This window comes from Anomaloglossus baeobatrachus, chromosome 6 (genome assembly GCF_048569485.1).
Source record: "Anomaloglossus baeobatrachus isolate aAnoBae1 chromosome 6, aAnoBae1.hap1, whole genome shotgun sequence".
Lineage (NCBI taxonomy): Eukaryota > Metazoa > Chordata > Amphibia > Anura > Aromobatidae > Anomaloglossus > Anomaloglossus baeobatrachus.
Window position 1 is genome coordinate 471003137 of NC_134358.1, and position 22791 is coordinate 471025927.

At 41.6% G+C, this 22791-nt stretch overlaps 1 protein-coding gene across 1 annotated transcript in view; it reads left to right on the forward strand.

The window, feature by feature from the left end:
* The window catches only part of JAZF1 (JAZF zinc finger 1), a 438407-nt gene that overhangs the window by 304002 nt on the left and 111614 nt on the right, over positions 1–22791 (forward strand). Inside the window, exon 3 of the mRNA XM_075316682.1 lies at positions 22228–22424. Within this exon, the coding sequence (XP_075172797.1) occupies positions 22228–22424 (197 nt within the window). The remainder of the gene's footprint in view (positions 1–22227; positions 22425–22791) is intronic.

Here is a 22791-nt window from a genome sequence, read left to right on the forward strand (position 1 = left end):
GAAGCCAGCGCTAAGCGGTGTACGCTGTTAACCAAGGTAAATATCGGGTTGGTTACCCGATATTTACCTTAGTTACCAAGCGCAGCATGCTTCCACGTGTAGCGACGCTCTAGCGATCCCTGCCAGGTCAGGTTGCTGGTGGGATCGCTGGAGCGTCGCTTAGTGTGACATCTCACCAGCGACCTCCTAGCAACTTACCAGCGATCCCTATCAGATTGTATCGTTGTTGGTAAGTTGTTTAGTGTGACTGGGTCTTTAGTCTCATCTGTCCACAAGACAATTTCCCAGAAGTATTTTGGCTTAGACACGTACATTTTGACAACCTGCAGTCTAGCTTTTTCATGTCTCTGTGTCAGAAGTGGTGTGCTCCAGGGTATCCTGCCATAGAGTTTAATTTCATTCAAATGTCGACGAATAGTTCACGATGACACTAATGCACTCTAAAGGCCCCGTCACACACAGAGATAAATCTTTGGCAGATCTGTGGTTGCAGTGAAATCATGGACATATTGTTCCATTTGTACACAGCCACAAACCTGGCACTGATTGTCCACAATTTCACTGGAACCACAGATCTTCCGCAGATTTATCTCAATGTGTGACAGGGCCTTAAGCCTGCAGGATAGCTTGCATTTCTTTGGAACTTGATTGGGGCTGCCTATCCACCATTCGGACTACCCTGCGTTGCAACTTTTCAGCAATATTTTTCTCTCCCATTCCTGTCCAGGGAGATTGGCTACAGTGCCATGGTTAGTAAATTTCTTGATTATGTTGCGCACCATATACAAAGGAACATCAAAATCTCCAGAAATTAACTTGTAACCTTAAGATTGTTGATATTTTTCAACAATTTTGGTTTTCAACTCCTCAGACAGTCTCTTCTCCTCATTCTGTTTTCAATGCTTAGTGTGGCACACATAGACACACAATGCAAATATTGAGTCAACTTCTCCTCTTTGTATCTTGTTTCAGGTGTGATTTTCATATTGCCCATACCTGTTTCTTGCCACATGTGAGTATAATCGAGCATCATTTGCTTGAAACAAAGTTGTTTACCCACAATTTTGGAAAGGTGCCAACAATTTCGTCCAGTCCATTTTGGGAGTCTTGTGTGAAATGATGTTCCTTTTTTTGTGTTGTTCCAATACACACGAAGCAAATAAACATGTGTATGACAAAACCTGTGTAATTGCAATAATTTTTTGTAGAAATACTTTATTTTCTGGAACAATTTTCAAGGGTGTCATCACTTTCAGCCATGATTATTTTATGTAATAATCAATAATCATTCTGTCCTGGAAAATCTTACATGTTTAGTTGTACAACATGCTGAACTCTGTAAAAATAACACCCAAAAACAATATTTTATTTTTTTTACCATTTCATCCCACTGGGAATTTTTTTTCATGGGTTTTTTAGCACATTGAATGGTAAACGTATGGTGTCATTTAAGACTAAAATTTGTTTTGTAAAAATCAAGTACTCAGTCAACTATGTTAACATAAAACCGAAAAAAGTTATGGCACTTGGAAGAAGGGGAGGATAAAATATAAACGTAAAAGCGAAACTTGGCTGTGGAGGCAAGGGGTTAAGGAGGAACGTGCAGATTTCTCATCTTGCCACTTGGTACCTTGTGTCAGGATCATGTTACAATGTTCTTTCACAGTCCTCCTCAAGATGATGCCAGTGAAACATGTTGTCTTGGACGTCAGCCCAGAAGGTGATGCCAAGCCAATATAAAGAGGCATTACCTGATCCTACAATGTTAGGGTTGCCATAAAACATGGCAGGTGTCAGATGAGAAGGTACATCTATGTAATCGAGTCTTGTGGGTTGGTGGATAGATATTACGCCTACAGTACCGTAATAGATTACTATGTGATGCTCTCGCATTTCGAGTCATCGCATGTTTTTGGATTAATTGCCATTTAATACAGTATACCACCGAGACTGAAGCCTTTTTTTTATATGTTAAATGTGTTTATATCTGCATCTGCTTCTCCATGATCTGGACTGCTCGGCACTGACAAAACTTCTCTGCAGTTGATTCATTTCCATCTGTTTAAATTTGTCTCCATCAGACAGTAATGAAACCACTTTCACACTATTAGTTGCTCATTAGAAATGAAACCCCCGCCAATGTTGCCTTGAGCTATTAATTCAGCAGCCTGCTCTTTGCTTAATAATTAATTTACAGTTTGTTTGGGAAGCTGAAGGCGATCGGCTGGTGTGAAGAGCCGGATTAATTGCAGACATCATTTGTAATACCCATTTGAGATGATATAAACATTCCGTAAAACAATCAGTTATTAATTTCACGTACATCCGTGTCTGCTCTCTTCCTCCTATTTGTGCCGTAAAACCTGACCAAGGTCAAACGTGTAGAGATGATCAGACAAATTATGTTCTGAACTACAGTTTTTCCCAGAATTATAATTAGTAGGGAAATTGTCCATTATGGAAAGGTAAAGGATGATGAAAACGGTGTGTATACAAAAGTTTGTTTTTCCAAAAACCATTGAATTCTTTGTATTCTATTGTGTCTATTTTCCTACTGGCAATAAGGCAGGAGTACTATATATACTGCTTATGTATTATGGTATAATATGCCGTCTATGTAACTTCTTCAATCTGGTTATTTATAGTAGTTTTTCTATTATTTTTATGTAAACCATGTCATTTCTGTAAAGACAGGACAAATAACCGTTATTGATACCAAAAATCTGATGTGGAATTTTAGTATGCTGAACTGTTCTATCGAGAAAGCAGCCAATGAAAACAGAGCCAAAAAATTGCAGATATGTAATTGACAGGAAGGGCAAAAATAAGAATTTATTTCCCGATTTGTTACCTTTTTTGGTGTTTGAGATAATGTGATTCTTGGGTACAGGCAATTTCTTTTGTATATCATACTTCTTATTGTCCTAAAAGGGATCTGTTACCAGGTTTATGCTTTCGGCATAAAATAGAGACAGACACCCTGGTTCCAATGTTGTCACAGGCTATTCTTGTTCCTGTGGTTTGGATAAAATCATAGTTTTCTCTACTGCAGCTCTTCTAGTTTTCTCCGTGATGATCTGTCTGACCCCATCCATACAAATTTCTATGTATATTGTGTGCTTAGACAGAAGGCTGTCACAGTGCTTTGGGCCTATGTATACCAGAGTTCATGAATATCAAGAACTACATAGCAGAAGGTCATCGCTGAGAAGACTATCAGAGCTGCAGGAGAGAAAACAGTAATTTTATCAAAACTACTGGAAGAAGCCCAGCAAATGACACACCGCTGGAAACCGGGTCTGTGTCTCTATTTTATTCTCCACTTGAAATGGTGCAGTGCCAATGAGAACAGGGTCTGCTATTAAATCCGTAAGAGGCCAGCATGATTGTCCCCTGTCCGGCGACTAAGAATGAAAAGATTTTGCATATTCGATTTCAGCGCATCTATATAAATAAGTTTTGATCTATTTATTATTGAAAATGCCACCTTAATTGTTTTGCAGCTACAGGTAAACAGGTCTATCAAACCATAGAAACTGTAAACTAAGGGTTCCTCTCGATACTGGGTATATAAACCCTGACGGAAAACTTAATAGTGAGAATTTTCTTATTCTGAACCCACAATTTTTAATGAAGATCCTCGTGAAATTTGACTCTTGAGAGTGTATGAATGTAAATAAATGCTGCATAAATTAAATACCGTACATTTCAGCTTAATAAATCCTTGATAATTCTGATACTGATGCCTAAAACCTGTGAGGTTTGGCAGTAGGTTAATCAAAAATAATTTACAAGTCTTTATTGATTATGATTTATCTACGGTAATTATATGTTTTAAAATTCTCCCGAATTTATCTGTCAAAAGCTTCCATAGAATAAAAATATAAAAAAAAATATAAAGAAATGTAACCCTTGTGCACCGATTAATTAGGTTATTGCTTTTTTTGTGCATTATTGAGTGTGTTTTTGATGCTGCAGTTTATGTCCCTTTCTTATGTCATGTTTTAAATTAATCTGATTTATTTTTAATACTTCCAGGTATTTGGCTTTGGTAAAACTTTACTGATATAGCCATGTTCAGATTACATGCATTTTAGTATGGAAATTCAGTAAAAAGCATATGCATTTTTTAACTGCAGATTTTTCACTTCAAATGCAGTTTTATGGGGAAAAGCCGCTCATAAAATTTAGCGTACCCGCAGGAGAAGTTCCTATGTCGCGGATCTCAAACACGCACCGCAGGTCGGTTTATGCAACATAAAAAAACATAAATGTCATTCGCATTTCTGGAACAGTAGGACATGTTTTTTGCACAGGAAAAATATGCAGCGTCAATTACTCATGAAAAACTAATTTTGGGAATTTAGTCTTCAGCTTCCCCCCTACTGGAGTGAGACTTGGGACTTTAGAAGATCCCAATTTTGTGTCGTATTCATAAATCTGACTTATAGCTTTTTTGCACACCCACTTTTTTGAAGAGGTGAGAGCAGCATAAATTGGAAATTGTTACAATTTTTTGTTGTGCAAAAATAATATGCGCTATAATTTGCAAATTTATGATGCCAGAAAATCGAAAACGTTTTAATTAATTTCCCCCCAAAACACTTTAAAGGTCACCAAAGGCAAAATTAAAATTGAGCAGGCTCGATGCTGTGGGTCTGACCACCGGGACCCCCCACAAACACCCAAAGTCACGTTAACTCTCTTTCAAAACAGCATTGTGACACGGTGCCAATAAAGTGACTGAGCTAACAAAATGTAGTTATTTTCAAAAGATTAGAAAAACAAAGAAAAATATGTTCTCGGATGGTTCAAAATTTCCACTGCATAAATGGCCATAAAAAATTATGTGTTGCATTGCATTTGCTGCCCTTTTATCTTTTCCAATGCTTGAAAACCAGGGTTACCTGGGACAGATTTGCAATATATCCTCAAACCTGTTCAGGACTTTGTTTATTTTTTGCATGAGTGCGTAAAATGTGCAACATTACCAATTTGGATATATTGGTTTTGTCTTACTGTAAAGCATACCGTAAAACTGCACTGTATGAGCCACAATGTTAAAAAGGAAGAGATTAGAAATATTTATTGTGATGATTTGGTCTATATTCCTCATTAGGGTTGCTTAATAATCTCAATAATGTAATGCGCTCCTTGAATTTTGCAAATGACCCATATAATGTGTATTCACCTGTTGACCTGCAGAGGGTGCTGTTGTACTGTACTGCACAGCGCTGGGCCGGACCCGCTGGGGGAAGGGTCTACCAGCCGTTCACATATTTCTTGCAGCAGTCTAGCCTGAATCTGGTAAACAGCCTAGAATTGTGGGCAGTGTCCATTCTCCAGGCTCTGCACCAAGTATGAAATCATATGACTCAGTCCGGACTACAGCTGTCAGATGGTAATAGTTTTTGGAGCAGCAGCAGGAGTCTGCAGAAATAGGCATTTAATTGTTAAAATCCAAACTGCTATATTGTGCTGTTATTATATGACTTTAATTTAGGTAATGTGTCTGAGTCATTCATTATCGCTGGACCTTGTGTAAATGCATTGTCGAGTTGTTGACATCGCCTAAAAGCAAAAGTTAATTTTTGGTGTATGCGGCTCCAATTAACGTTAAGTGAGTTAGATGATATTTTCCAGTTTTTCTGTCGCTGTGTTCTCCATTAACGTATTAATAAAGATTGCCATGCATTGATTTTTCCATGTCCTAAGCCTCACTGTATTACTTTGTGTTTTCAGTGCATTAGCAGTCTGGCTTATAAAAGCAAGCCGCGTATTATTATGCCTTGTGTTATGAAAATCTGGGGTTGTGGGAAAACACAGGGCAGGCGAGACGGGAGCATTGGAACAAAAAATTCTGTCACCTGTCCAAGAGCAAAACCTCTGTTACTTTAAAGGGAAAACCGACCTTATTGTGGGGTATATCGATTCTCATTGTGTCACTGTTTTCATTATGAAAAATAAGAGAATTTGTGTTTTTATGTGTGATTGAGGACCGATGTTATCCATGAGCTCTATAAACAGCGCCCCTTGTGGTGTTCATAGGAAAGCACCAGAATCTTCCACTAGATTTGGTGTTTTTATATAGAGCAATGAGCTCCATGAACAGTGCCCCATGTGGCATTATTGGAAATAGCACTAGAATAGAATGGGAGGTGGATGTGCAGTACCCGGCCACGGCTACTATCAGTTAACGGTTTAACTCCGGAACAGAGCATTTAAGGCCATCTGCTATCACTGCCAGCAACGAGAACAGCTGATCAGACATTGATGACCTATTCTTAGGGGTATTTTACACATTATGACATCGCTAGCATCGGCTAGCCATGTCAAGCGTGATAGTACCCGCCCCCGTCACACATGCGATATCTGGTGATCGCTGCCGTAGTGAACATTATCGCTACGGCAGCTTCACACGCACATACCTTGTCGGCGACGTCGCGGTGACAGCCGAACAATCCCTCCTTCGAGGGAGAGGTGCGTTCGGCGTCAACGCGACGTCACTAAGCGGCCGGCCAATAGAAGCGGAGGGGCGGAGATGAGCGGGACATAACATCCCGCCCACCTCCTTCCTTCCGCATTGACGGTGGACCCAGTAAGGAAATGTTTGTCGTTGCTGCGGCTTCACACACACAGTGTGGTGCTGCAGGAATGACAAACATCGTATCTGCAGCTGGATCGACATTATGAAAATGAACGACGTGACACAGATCAGCGATATTTGACTGTTTTGCGCTCGTTCATCATCGCTCCTAGGATTTACACATTGCGATGTCGCTACCGGCGCCGGATGTGCTTCACTAACGACGTGACCCCGACGATATATCGGTAGCGATGTCGCAACGTGTAAAGTACCCCTAAGTGACATGGACATGTATCGATTTTTAAAGAAGTTCTTCACCACTTACAGTTTGTATTGCACAGTTCTGTGCCCCAGTTACTGTGAAAAAGCACAATGTACATATACTACAAATGTTGTCAGACTTCTCATTTTAGACCAATATTTGCTAAAGAACAGGAATCTCAGCACTTAAAAAAGAGATTCTGCAACAGCTGAGGTGTGCCCTTACTAATTACAAAAAATATTATACTTGTAAATGTGGAATCACGTGTATGGGTAGGGTCCGCCATGGTGATATGTAATATCCCAATCAAACATTTCTAGATCCGTTAGCCCATAGTGAATGCAGTATGGATGAAGATAACGGGTACAAAGTGACTATTAAATACACTGTGTATTCTATGGGGATCTCAGTTGAGGGAAGCACAAGTAATAAGGTTATAAATTGGATTAGTTCTTCACATGTTCTTTGCAAGACACCTAGAAAGTGCGTGCACCCCGATGACTGACAGCACAGCGGCTCACAGTATCTCATCTGCTCGTAGACATTGCTCAGCTAAAAGCTTCGGATGAATGCCAGAGTCTTGCAATACTTTTGCATTAGGGCTGGTGTCAAAAAATGTGGTATGCTAATCTGCAGATTGGTAATACTGTAAATCTGACCCTGCTAACCGCACAATCACATCTCAGTTGGCTGATCTAACCTGCAAATCTTTGCCAGCATTCTTCATAATGCAGTAAATATCATAGAAAATTGACACTTTTTTTTGTTTACTATTGTATTTTTAATGAATATTTAATAATAATTAAAAAAAAAAAAAAAGTTAAAAGAAAAAAATAATGGTACAATTGTACAGAGAAGCAGGATAAAATAAAACTATATTCCATTAAATACCGTAGAAAGCGGCATAACAGAGGAGGGATCCAGAAGATAGAGGCGATGGCCGATTCCCTTCACATAAGGTTCAACTGGTCCCTGACCGGAGGAGCCTTTCTGGGCACATGAGCACTCGCCAGTCAGAAGAGCCCTTCACTTCATTAACCTATTATCTACCAATGTCCTTTTTTTGGGATGCCTAATCTTTTGCTTAAAATTAATTAATCATTAATTCATTCATTTAATTTATTCATTAAATTAATTAATTTTGCTTAAATTTGATTCTCATTTTTAATTTTTTTTTTTTTCATTAAAAAACTGTCATTTAATTAAAAAAAAAAAAGAAAATTTCTAATTTGGCAAGTAATGGGTTAAGTGGCGTGTGGTTCTTAATGAATTCGGCAAAACAGTCAAGAAAAAAAGGAGGGATCCAGCACTGCTAGAGGGTAGATTTTATTCCATCAGTTAATGATAAACATTACAAAAATGGAGACAGGCAGAACAGAGATCCACCATAGTGTTGGTTTTTGCATTTCAAGGTTAAATGATTAAGAGGCGCATAGCCTTGAAACGCGTAAACCAATGGATGGATCTCATTTCTGTCTGTGTCAATTATTGTAATTTTTTTTTTAAACTGATGAAATACCCCTTAGCAGTGTTGGATGCCTCCTTCTTTGGAACTTGTGACTTGAAATTGTGATCCGGAGCACTCAGGGGGCATGAGAGCTGGACAACTTTTGACTTTTCCTTAAAGGGAACCTGTCAGCAGATTTAGGGCAAATAAGCTGCAGCCACAAACAGTGGGCTCTTATATTTAGCATTCTAACATGCTGTATTTAAGAGCTCAGGCCGTGTAGAACGTAAAAATCACTTTACAATAGTCACTGCACTGGAGTTGGGCCATATGGATGTCTTCGTTCTCCGATGCGGTGCCTCCTCTTTCGGCCATCTTCGTTCTCCTTCTGAAGCCTGTGTGCATGAAGCATCCTACCTCATACACACTCGCCAGTCCCACGCAGGCGCACTACAATACTTTGATCTGCCCTGCTCAGGACAGATCAAAGTGCGCCTGCGCAGGACCTCAATGCCGGCGAGTGTGGATGACATAGGACGCGTCATGCACCCCACCTTCAGAAGAAGGACGATAAAGATCATAATATAAAAATGATACTCATTTTGTAGTAATCTGATATTTTTGCAAACATGAGAGAAATTAAAGCAAAAGCAAATAAGCCTAAAGATTTATTGAGGGCATAGTGATACACTCCGAGAGTAACCTGCATTTGGTTTTAAAGCTGGAAGTCAAAGATCTGCCATATCCCTACTAAAAAGGGAACATTTTCATCCTTCTATTATGACTTATACAGACAAGCCATTAGTTTCATAGGTAAAACATCCTGACAGGTAAAAGTCTACAGGTTTAAAGGTCTTAAATTTTTTTTACTCATACTCAGACACAAAATGTTCCCTTCCCCAGGATTTTACAATGGAGGAGGCAATAAATAGTATTCAGCTGTGGAAGTAATGCCATCAGTCTCTGAATACTGGTTATAGGCGATGCTACTTGTATATATTCCACCTAAGAATGTGATAATTATTGTTATTGACAGTTTTTCATACTTCTTTAGACATCTTGATACTTTTCCTGACATACTGATTTCTTCATTTGAGTCTCACCCATGTGGATAAGTTCGAGGAATTGAGAAAAAAAAAAAAGTCCAGCCCTCAGCCTGCACCTGCTTTGCAATCCACATACGCTTATTTTGAGCTTAGTTATATGTGGCTGCCAGAAGCCGTCGTTGCCTGCTGTCCTCCTGTAACCTCGTCCTGGGTAGACTGATTAAATGTCTGCCCTAATCCACGCTACTAGAAATCATAACCTTTAATCCACTGATTATGGAAAAACCTTCAAAACCATTATTCCTGTCTGGAGCATAACCAGGAATTACCTTTACAACTGATTCTATGCTTTTTTATAACCTGTTCTACACCGTGCTCACGATCAGTATTTATCGCGTTTTTAACGCTGTGTATTTTCACTGCATCAGAAACGCAACGTTTTACAGTTTAAGCAAAGTGAATGGGATTTATAGAAATTTCCTGCCCACTGTGGTTTTTTTTTTTTAAGCTGCGTAGACTGACATGCGGGGCCTTTTTTCAATCTGCAGCATGTCAATTTCTCTTACGACTTGCATTTGATGCGAAAAATGCATAGATGTTTTTAGTACGTTTTCACAACATAAACGCATCAAAAACACACGTAATCTGCACCAAAGAATGTGAATAGTAGGAAGTTTCAAAAACAAAGCAGTTTTATTTAAAGAATGATGCAACAAACCGTGACAAAAAAAATGCAGCGTTACAAATGTGATAAAAACATGTGAAAATATGCACACAAAAACACCATGAAAAGACGCAAGTAACCTAAAGGTGCAGAAATTGTGCAAAACTTCAGCAGCATCAAAAATCAACAACTACTGATCTTGAGAATATAGCCTTAAGCCTGCTTTACACGTTGCAATTTCGCATACGATATCGTATGCGATTTGCAACGCCCCCATCGTATGTGTGGCACGTTCAATTTGTTGAACGTGCCGCACAAACGATTAACCCCCGTCACACGTACTTACCCGTACATACGACCTCGATGTGGGCGGTGAACGTCCACTTCCTGGAGAGTGAGGGACGTTCGGCGTCACATCGACGTCACGCGGCAGCCGGCCAATAGAAGCGGAGGGGCGGAGATGAGCGGGACGTAAACATCCCACCCACCTCCTTCCTTCCGCATTAGCGGCCGGGAGCTGCAGGACGCAACGAAGATCTGTTCAATGTTCCCGGGGTGTCACACACTGCGATGTGTGCTACCCCGGGTACGATGAACAACCTGACGTTCAATTCATTAGGAATGTACGACGTGCATGCGATGAACGTTTTACCGTTCAATCGCAATTGCACGTAGCGGTTACACACTGCAATGTACCTTACGATGCCGGATGTGTGTCACTTACAACGTGACCCCACTGACACATTGTAAGATACATTGCAGAGAGTAAAGCGGGCTTTAGGGTGCATGCCCAAGATCAGTAGGCTTTCTGCACGCAGCATATTTTCGCTGTGTCTGTAGCATTCTCCCACATAGACGACTCAATTGCCTCCGCGAAGAGATTGACATGCTGCGGATAGGAAACTTCCACTGCAGGTTAGTTTACGCTATGTTAAAAAGAAACACAGTGGGCAGGAGATTTCTATAAATCTCATCCACTGTGCTTGTACTGTACAACGCAGTTTTGGATGCAGCGAAAACACACTGCATCCAAAATGCTTCCATTGTAAAACTATTATATATATATATATATATTTATATATATATATATATATATATGAAAAAAGGAACAGCCGCACACTGTGAGAAACCAAGATAAATTCTACCTAAAAAGTATTAATGGGGGTATTTAGAATATTATAATGGCCATTGTAATGTAAGCCCAGCGCCCTTTCACTGCACCCTCCTATGCTGGGTCCTATTTATATTTATTTATATTTTGTATATATACAAATTTTTGTTACTTAAATAGAATCTGTTATTAGATTGATTGATTAATTATTATTGAGAGCTTGACTGTGTGATTGCAGCCAGGTATGTGTTTCTTTAAAATGTTGCAGCATTTGAGAGAAAAAAAGAGTTTGAAAAATTTGCTGGAAACAATAAGAAAAGATTGGACAAGTCCAATGTGGTCCCCAGTTGGCGTGCTCCTACCCCACTCCAGTTGATTGACAGGTCTCTCGTTTTGTATATACATGGGAGAGACTTGTCAATCAACCAGAGTCAAGCCAGGCGGGGGCCACATTGGACTAGGCAGGACAGTCCCTATATTCCCCAGCTAGCTTTTCAAACTAAATTTGCTTTGAAACGTCACTGCTTTTTAGGGTAATATAAATGTACCCAGGGTCTGATTCATGCTGCTCATAAATCTAATCACAGGTTCCTTTTACAGAGGTCCGTTCATCAATTTTTTTCATTTTGCAGTTTATACACAACATAATATGCGATGCAAAGTATAAACATTTTCTTTTAATTTCCTCTCTTTGTTGCTTAGATGTCATGCTATCTGCCTCTAATACAAGTTTTTGTTTGTTTTTTTTAAAGTCTATTTGGACACTACCAGAGAGATGTTACTGTGGGTATGTACTTCCTGTTTTTGATGCTAACCAATCATAAGCAGGCAGCAACAACGGGAGGGGGGGAGAAAAACACCCTCCCACAATAGCACTGATAAGCAGTCTGCTCTCACTGCAGAGTGATGATGATGTGCTGTGCACAACAGACCTGAGTATAATTACATTACAGCTTTCAGCTCTCATCTCTGGCAGTGAGTGGGGGAGCGAAAGGAAGTGATACAGAAAATGAGTCTTATTAGGCTGCTTTCACACCTCCGGTTTCTGCAATGCGGCACACTCCGGCACTTTGCAGGAAAATCGCAACCGTTTTTTTTTTGCTGCCGGTTGCGATTTTCCTGCATAGACTTTAATTAGTGCCGCATTGTGCCGCATGGCCTTGCGTTCCATCCGGTTTTTGCCGCATGCGGCGGCCGGATGGAACGTTGCCTGGCACGTTTTTTCGTGCGGCAAAAAAAAACCGCATCGCGCCGCATTCGGCCGATGCGGCGCATTTTTCAATGCATGCCTATGGCGGCCGGATGCGGCGCGATGCAGCAATAACCGCATCCGGTCGCCGCATGCGGTTTTTGCCACTGCGCATGCTCAGTAGCATGCCGCAAGCGGCAAAAACCGGACGGGCCGCAAAGGAAAAACTTATGCAAAGGATGCGGTGTTTTCACCGCATCCGTTGCATAGCTTCCACAGCTGGATTGAGCCGCAGAGCTCAAGCCGGATTGAGCCGCAGAGCTCAAGCCGGATGTGTGAAAGCAGCCTTACAAACACTTCTAGTAGCTCTCTGCTCACAATGCTGCCAGCTCTGCCAGGTAAAAGCAGGCTTTCACATTCAATGGGAAAAAGATCAAGCCCTCACTATAGCTTGAACCAAGCTCTGACTGCTACATAATGACACTATCTGCTCTCCATTGCAGAGTGATTTCATGTGCGGGAGGACAGCAGAGCTAAGTGTGATTAACTACTTTCAGTTTTCATCTCCAGCAGCCATTGTGGGAAAAGGGCAGTACAGTACAGTTGTCAGCACTACACTGTTTGACAATGCTAATGTGTATTAGGCTAGGTTCACACTTCCGTTGTTTTGCATCAGTCACAATCCGTCGCCTTGAGGAATTACAGTATCCTGCAAAATATTTTGCAGGAATCCAGTTTTTCCCCATAGACTTCTATTAGTGACAGATTGCGACTGATGACTTTGCGTTGCATCCGCTGCGTCGCGGTCAGTCGTTTTTTGACTGACCGCCGGGCGGGAGCAACGCAGAATGTAACGTTTTTCTGGCCGTCAAAATTGCACCGCACAGTAATCCACCGCAGTCCGTCACGCTTGTAATGTATGTCTATGGTGCTGGATTCCGTCGTAATCCGTCTTACAACGGAATCCAGCGCTGGATTCCGTCATGTTCTACTGAGCATGCCCAGCATGTTTGGCACACCCACTGGGCTGTCCCAAACACAAACTGATCATGACTGATCCGTCAAAAAACGGACGCACAGCGGATGCAACGGACGCAACGGATCAGTTTTTTCACAGGATTCCTCTGAAAGGAATCCTGTGAAAAACACATCCGTTGCATCAGTTGACAACTGAAAAACGACTGATCCATTGCTGACAGACCTGAAGGATTTAAAACAACGGAAATGTGAACCTAGCCTTAGGCATTGCCAATAAAGCTCATTTGACTTTGAGAGGAGAGCTGCTAGAAGTGTTTGTAATTTGACTCATTTTTTTGTTAGTACTGCCCCTCCCCCACACTGACTGCCAGAAATGAAAGCTAAAAGCTGCAAATTAATTGCACCAGCACGTCATCCCTCTGCAATAAGGAGAGAAGATACATACCTGATCTAAGCTAATGTGGGGACTTTTTCCCCAGTGGTCAGCATTAGAAAGAAGAAGCAGAACACACCCTCAATGGAATCTCTCTAGTAATGCCCACTTGGACTTTTAGGCTATGTGCGCACTAGAGCTTTTTACCCGCGGATTTACCCGCGGATTTGCCGCGGAAATTTCTTGAGAAATGTCTGCAATCTTTGTGCAGACATTTCCCAGCAATTTCTATAAAAAAAAAAAAAAGCTGTGCGCACTTGTGCGGATTTTTCTCAAGAAATTTCCGCATGAAGAATTTCTCGAGAAACTTTCTTGAGAAAATGAACATGTCCATTATTTCCGCAGGTACCCTGCGGATTTCTGCAGTACAGCCTGCAAAAATCTGCAGGGAACCACCCGCGGGAAAATTGCGGCAATTCCGCGGCAAATCCGCGTCAAATCCGCATGCGGATTTGGTGCGGATTTTTTCCGGAGGTCCGGAAATCTTTCACTCCCAGAAGTTTCTCAAGAAATTTTCTTGAGAAACTTCACATCTCTAGTGCGCACATAGCCTAAGTCTTTAAACGCTAAATACTTTGAGCGCTAATACCTTCCCAAGGAAAATGTAAAAAACACTTCCTTTTTCTGCAGCGCCTAATACATTGTGTGTCCAATTCACCATGAAAAACGTGGTGAAAGGGCATCTTTAAATGTATATATTTTTATCTACAAATCCTTTTTACAATATTGTTTCCCAAAAAATGTTACATTTACTTCTACAGCCACTATTGCTTTACTGTAATTAGCTGCCTTCAGAATGAGTTAAAAGTGAATACATGTCACAAAGGTTGTCCGTCCTTGTGAAATTAGTGACATGTCTGGAATCCGCTCCATATTAAATAGTGAGGCTCTATATATTAAATGTATTTGCTTTCTGTTGGTACTGCGTGGGGTAATGTCAGTTTTCCCAGCTAGCAGCTCCTGTTTAATACACCTCACGTGCAGCTGGTTTGTGACCCCCTCCCATCTCTTTCAAATAATCACATTATCCATTACCTGTTTCTGGAAATAGAATCTCATTATTCTGTTCGGTCCATGTTGGAGGGAGGAAGAATCTTGGAGCTGCTTGAGCTTTCGCTGCAGTAGTTCTGCTGTTTTGTCTGCAGCCTTGATGGCTAGCTATAGCCATGGTATATCTTTTTTGTTTATTTCCCCTGTCTGCCACCTTCTCTTGTGTTAATTGCAGCGGTGGGACTAGTGCTCTTACCTGCCATCTCACTAGTGAGGGTGACTTCAGGTCTAGTGAGGGACTAGGTTTCCTGCTCAGCGATGTTCAGGAACAAAAAGCATTAATGTACATATCACACAACCATATCAAGGGATCTGGGAATTTCTTTACTTGGTTTCATCCGGTAAGACACCATCTGCGCCTTTGTTAGTTCAGTTTTTATACCATGAGATTTGTTTAAAATTTTCCATGACTGTGTCATTCACTTCAATGGAGCTTGCAAAAATCAATGTGGATGCTGCAAAAACAAAAAACTCCTTACTGATATATTGCTGCAACCGATCTTTCACTTGTGTGCTTACAATGTCATCTACATGTTGTGGTGACATATTTTATACATCTTAATATGGTGGCGTGCTGAGTGACGTGCTGCTGTTCAGAATTGGCAAACTCTGATTATTATAGTAGTATTATTGGATCTGTCTCAGATACTTGGTTTGGCACAATCTTAATAGATACTTAACAAATACACTTCTTTTTAGAGCTCATTTGGTTTTGGAAAGGCACAGCGTATTATCTACCCAGTCATGAAATCCAACTGTAATTAAAAATTTCCACTTGATCTAATGGTATTAAGGTTATTTTCCATTTTTTTCCCTTAATGTCTTCAGTGTTTCCATACTTTACTCATTGTGGTACTCAGTCCTGCAGAACAAAAGCCTAATTAATTTGCTTGCCAATCCCAATAAAACCTGATAGTCCCAACCAGACCTGACATTTTACATTTTCTGAAACAAACATACAATACTATCACTCTACATTCTTATAAATGTGTGGTGATGTCCTCCTTACCTTACTATTTCCTAGAGAAACTGTGGCACCAAAGAACAGATTTTCTTATGGATACCCATAGATTGCTACTTTGCGTACTAATATTTAAAGGGGTTGTCCGGGACTTTAACTTTTATAACAATAATTAATAATAATTTTATTCATATTGTGTAAACATATTCTGCAGCACTTTACAATTTATTGGAAACATGTTCAGACCATAAAACCAAAACAAAGTAGCACACAGTTCAACAGTTAGGGGTACTTTGCACGTTGCGACATCGCTACTGCGATATCGTCGGGGTCAAATCGAAAGTGACGCACATCTGGCGCCAGTAACTATGTCGCAACGTGTAAAGCCTAGATGCGCCGATAAATGATCGCAAAAGCGTCGTAAATCGGCGATCTGTGTAGCGTCGGTCATTTCCATAATGTCGGTACGATGTTGTTCCTGCGGCAGCACACATCGCTGTGTGTGAAGCCGCAGGAGCGAGGAACATCTCCTTACCTGCCTCCACTGGCTATGCAGAAGGAAGGAGGTGGGCGGGATGTTTACGTCCCGCTCATCTCCGCCCCTCCGCTTCTATTGGCCGTGTGACGTCGCTATGACGCCGCACGACCCGCCCCCTTAGGAAGGAGGCGGGTTGCCAGCCAGAGCGACGTCGCAGGGCAGGTATGTGCGTATGAAGCTGCCGTAGCAATAATGTTCGCTATGGCAGATATCACAAGATATCGCATGAGCGACGGTGGCGGGTACTATCGCGCTCGGCATCGCTAGCATCGGCTAGTGATGTCGCAGCGTGCAAAGTATCCCTTACAGTGGCATGTAAAAGTTTGAGCACCCCTAGTCAAAATTACTGTTATTGTGAACAGTCAAGCAAGTTGAAGATGAAATAAACGCTAAAAGACATAAAGTTAAAGATCACACATTTCCTTTCTATTTTAGGTAAATAAAATATATTTTCATCTTTTATATTTAAAAAAATTATAAAAAAAAAGGAAAATAGTCTGATGCAAAAGTTTGGGCACCCTTGGAGATTTGTGTGCTCAAATAACATTGACCAAGATTTCAGACCTTAATTAGCCTGTTAAGCTTATGTCTTGTTCACTATCATTAGGAAAGGCCAAGTGATGCAAATCTCACAGCTTTATAAAAACCCAGCCTCCTCCAGCCTTGCGCTAATAAACAGCAGCCATGGGTTCGTCTAAGCAGCTGCCTAGCACTCTGTAAATGATAGAGGCCCAAAAAGCAAGTGAAGGCTATAAGAAGATGGCAAAGCGTTTTCAAGTTGTCCTTTACTCAATTTGAAATGTAATTAAGAAATGGCAGTTGACGGAAACAATGGAGGTCAAGATAGGTCTAGAAGACAAAGCTGTCATGATTCAGGTCTGTATCGGCTGTTGTGGCTTGATTATTTCACCCTGCTCCGGCCTGGGCATGTCAGGAGTGAACTCCTCCCTGCCTTGCTCCGGTCCCTAGGATGCTATATCCTGGCGCTGCACCTCCGGTTCAGTGCCAGTTATAGTCTATGCTCTGTAGGGTGTGTTTCTGGCTCTGGTGAGTTACCCGATCTGTCCTACCTACCGCATACCCCATTCTGCCCATATCCTCTGTTTGTCTGTTTGTTTCCGGTCCTGACCCGCTCATCCTGACCCGCTCATCCCACCCTTGCTTGTGACTTGGACTTCCCGGTGCTTGACTCTCTCGCTTGTCCCTGACTTTGGTTCCATCTCTCCCTCCAGCATTTACATGACCTTACAGCTCCTGACCCTTTGCTGCACATGACACTGAGTTTGATCACTCCCCGTACACTGACGAGGCTTCCTGCTGCTGACCTGGCTGACTGATGACTCTATTACCATCTAGTGGTATCTCTCCTTGCTGCACCCTGAAGCTGCGCTGCTCGGTACCCTGTACCTTCACGTCCGCATGAAACTAGCAAAAATTCTGTGAGAGCTGCTCATCGAATTGCTAGAGAGGCAAATGAGAACCCCACCTAACTGCAAAAGACCTTCAGGACGATTTAGCAGACTCTGGAGTTTTGGTACATTGTTCTACTAAGAGACACATGCACAAATATGGCTTTCATGGAAGAATCATCAGAAGAAAACCTGCGTCCTCACATAAAATTTAGAGTCAGAAGTATGCAAAAGAACATCTAAACAAGCCTGATGCATTTTGGAAACAAGTCTTGTGGACCAATGAGGTTGAAATAGAACTTTTTGGCCACAATAATCAAAGGTATGTGTGGAGAAAAAGGACATAGAATTTCAGAAAAAGAACATTTCGCCAACAATTTAGTCAAGTGGGTGGATCAATCATACTTTGAGGTTTTGTTGCAGTCAAAGTCACAGAAACATACCAGGGGGAGATTCAATTTCAACAAATTCTTGATACAAACATAACACATCTATAAAAAAGCTGAAGTTGAAAAAAGGATGGCGTCTACAAATGGATAATAATCCTAAACAAATGTCAAAATCCACAATAGACTACCTCTAAAGGCGCAAGCTTTTGAGGTCGTCACCTGATCTGAATATCATTGATGGCTAGACCTCAAAAGAGCAGTGCATGCAAGACGACCCAGGAATTTCACAGAACTGAAAGATTTTTTCCAAGGAGAAGGGCTGAAAATCCCTCAATCAAGAATGGAAAGACCCTTAGCTGGCCACAAAAAGTGTTTATGTAGCGCCCCTGAATCCATCAGGGAGCTACAAGGTTCTGCATCCTCACCAGGATGCAGGCCCTACCCCCTAGGGCCCCAGAAGACCAGTGCTGGTCACACACAAACACTTCACAATATCCTAGTTTTCCCCAACAATTCCTCATAGAATGGTACGCAGGGTCGGACCAATGGATGGCCGCCTAGAGGTAGAGCCAATCCAGTCCACTAGACGACCAAGTGGGAGGGGCAGACTGTGGACAGTCAGAAAGACAGAAGTCTGACAGTGAGAGAGGAAGTGAGCAGACACAGTGTCTAGGAGTGAACAGTAACCAGGTGCCCAGGAGGGTAGTTGCCGGTGGAGTACGGTGGAGTACTCTCGGAACTACGCACTGACGGGGTAAAGGACCCTAGGACAGGCAGAAGCTCCAGGAAAGTCTGTTAACACTTGCACAGCGAGGGGACCATCAAGGACCTCGCTGACTTTAAAAATCCGAGACTCAGTAGCAAAGGGAGAATCAGGGACAGGACCAAAGACTCCAACTCCACAGGGTTCACGCTACCGTTATACGGACTGCAGTGGAAAACTACCGGACGGGGACCCCCAGTTGCTCTACGGGAACCCACCAACCAGAGACAGGTGCAGGGGAAGAAGGTACCAGATTACTAAACTGGCACTGGGACGAAGGGGAACTGAAGGTGAAACAAGCCGGCCTCGGGTAACCAGTTACCACCAGAAAAAAGTGAGTAAAGAACCAGTTGCACTGAACCCCTTGTGTGGACTACCTTCTTCCGACACCCGTCATTTCACCTACCCTCTGGGGCCCGAGCCTGCTTGCGGAGGGCCTACCATCCAGGCTGCCATTAACACCAGCCCCAGTAGTGGACATTGTGCAGCGGCGGCTCCATCCACATAGCCGCAACACCACAAGTAGCGTCACATGGGAACACTATTCTATTCCCCTGTAAATATTTCCCCTTTACAAAAAGGGCATGGAACCGGGCAACGGCCACCAAAGTGACCTTCCCCAGTTATACACTGCCCGAGACCGAGTACCCCATAACTCTGGGCGACACATTTACAAGCTGTGATACCTGCGAAAGGGTATTCTACTAAGTATTAACCATGCAGGGTGTCCAAACGTTTGCATCGGCCCATTTTTTTTTTTTTTTGTTAATTATAAAATGTAAAAGAGGAAGATATATATTTTTTTTTTACTAAAATAATTTAGGAAATGTGTCATCTTTAACGTTATGCCTTTCAGAGATCATTTCATCTTGAACTTGCTTAACTGTTCACAATAACAGTAATTTTGACAAGTGGTGCCCACATTTTTATATGCCACTGTACAGGAGGAGTGAGGCCCCTGCTCGCAAGCTTGCAATCTATAAGGAAATAGGATAGGTCTTCAGTGTCTGATTGATGGCGGTGCAACAGACAACACCCCAATCGATCAGCTGTTCTCAGCGGCATCGGTTCTGGAATTGCTCGGCTTAGAAGCTGCACAGTACAGCTCAATCAACTGTATAGTGGCCATGGCTGGGTACTGCATATCAGTCCCCTATTCAAATCAATAGAGGATGGGGATGTGCAGTACCTGGCCGCAGCCACTATTCCGTCAATGGAGCTGTGCTATGCAACTGAATAGCTGCAGCTTCAGGAACAGCTGTTTGGCGGAGTCCTGGGTGTCGCCCTCACTGATCAGACATTGATAATAAGGATGGGACATCACTGTCCTGAACAACCCCTTAAAGCAGCAAAAGGTTTAAAGGCCAAAGAGGCCTGATCAGATTTTTAGGTTAGCATTGTGCTCATTGTATCATGTCTGCACCATATATTCTACTATACAATTAAAAATGTCCTGTCACTTGTTAATTTTACTATTTCCCTGGATCTGGCACTCTTTATTTTTTGTTTCTGTAACTCTCCATTCCTGAGATATGGCCACCCTCTTTCTATGTAGTTTTTTTTTTTATTCAACTGGGTATGGTCTTTAAAAAGATTCCCATAAAGCTGATTTGAGTATCACAGTTACTTGGATAATAAGACAAGGTTTCCATACAGGGAAGAGCGGTCTATATCTCAGGAACAAAGAGGTGCAGGAGCAAAAGAAAAACTGAAGATTCAGGAGAACTGTGGCATTTACAGCAGGTAAAATTACACATTCATGGCAAGTGACAGGTCATCTCTTAACCCTTGTGTGATGTCAGATGCAGGTTCAGGAGCTGAGCCTGGACCGTACCTGGAGGTACTGACGTTATTACACAGCCGGCATCTGCCTGTAACAACATCAACTGCATACAACTTCGATCACTGCTTTTAAAAGGGAATCTATCAGCTGGTTTTTGCTACCTCATCTGAGAGCAGCATAATGTAAGCAAAGAAACCCTAAACTCAGTGACATAGCACTATTATTCACATAAGGATACCAACACGAGTAAAATGAGAAATAAAACATCTCAATGTAGTCGCACCTGCACACTACGGGTTCCTGTACAGACTAGTATCCCTAGCTCCTTAATCGCACAAATAGACACCAACAACTCGGACCTGACTGACGGCCATTGAGTTGTTTCTCATATCTCCTGAGGAACCAGAGGGGAGATTACTAACACTACAAATCAAGGTAGTGTAAGCGTGCATAGATAGACAAGGAACTAAGGTGTGAAACATAAAACACATGCACAAGTGGATAAAGGAGAAATAATAAATGAGAGCAAAGGTAACTTCTCACAGCCTAACAAAACAATAGATAGGTATAGGAAAGGCAAAGAGAAAACTACACTGCTCTCTGCTTATATCCCTTAGCTGCAAGGCTGCAACTCCTTAGCAGTAATCCAGATATAAAATATGGTCAGCAGAGAAGGCTAGTATTAGGAGAGTATAAATAGCCCTACCCGGGATGTAATATGACAGATAAAATGAGCAAGTGAAAACACCTGATAACCACAAGCCAAAAGGATAGAAGCAAAGGTAAAAAAAAAACATCAGCATTTGGAGAGGAACTGGCTGAGCTGGGAAGGGAACTGACCACGCAGAACAAGGTCACTGGATCGAGTCCCAAACCCATGGCATAACAGTACCACCCCTTCCCACTTGACCCTCAGAGACCCTCATCCTCAATTGTTGCTGATGGAACTGTCTGACCAGGCGATCTGCATGAAGATCCTTTGCATTATCCCAGAAATAATCTTCCGGACCAAAACCCTTCCATTTGATGAGATACCGCAACTAGCATCTGATCAGTCCTGGAAGCCAGAACTCATTCAACCTCATACTCTCGAACCTCCTCCAAATCCACCTTAATTAAGTCTTGAGGACCAGTTGTCCCTTCAAAAATTTTTAATCCCTTCACCACCCTGCGATTTTCTGTGTTTTCGTTTTTTCCTCCTTGTCTTCTAAGAGCTATAACTTTTTTATTCTTCCATCAATATAGCCATATGAGAGCTTTTTATTTTCAGAACGAGTTGACAGAAATGTAAATAAAAAAACCCATATATTTTATTAAGTTATAAAAATAATATATGAAGTTACGACCAAGATAAAAGCGAGAGAATGAGTGCTGCTAAGATGGTCAAAGACTGGCCTTAAAGAAAGAACAACTTTGGACAGGTACAAAAATGGAGATGCTTGGAAAATATAGCAGCGTATAGTAAGACACCCCCCAAAAAAATGTATATCATAACTAAATGAATGTACAATATTAAGTTACTCCGAAAGTAATTTTTCTTATGGTCAGAATATCCGCCATGCCTATATATGTTCTGCTCGTTCGCTCGAAAATTAATGTTCTTATTTTTTTATTCTAGATTCATGACTGATGCAGCTCGACGTGAACAAGAAACCTTAAAGAAGAAAATTCAACCCAAGCTTTCACTGACATTGTCAAGCTCTGTATCCCGTGGAAATGTGTCAACACCACCCCGTCATGGCAGTGGCAGCCTAACCCCTCCAGTCACTCCACCCATCACGCCATCTTCTTCATTCCGTAGTAGTACCCCTACAGGTAAGTTAGTGGAAGTACGATATGAAGCCTAATATGTATTTATTCTCTGGAATTATATTATTTTTTACTTTAAAGGTAGTCTTACATGAATATTAAGGTAATTCTGCCGACAATTTTGACTGAAACTTCAGATAGTACTAGGTATTATCTACTGTTTACATGTGCTCCAGTCATCACTGCGGATGGCTGAAGTGCTTTTCACTCTCTGTAGTAAGGACTCTACAAACCTTCTGATTCTGAGTGACATCTGTAGCAGGCTTCTTCAGAGCTATCTAAAAAATATCACACTCCAGAATGAAACTTCCATTTTCTTGTTAATGGTGCTGCTAAAACTGTACAGCGAAGTAATTTTAATAACGTCTCCTGT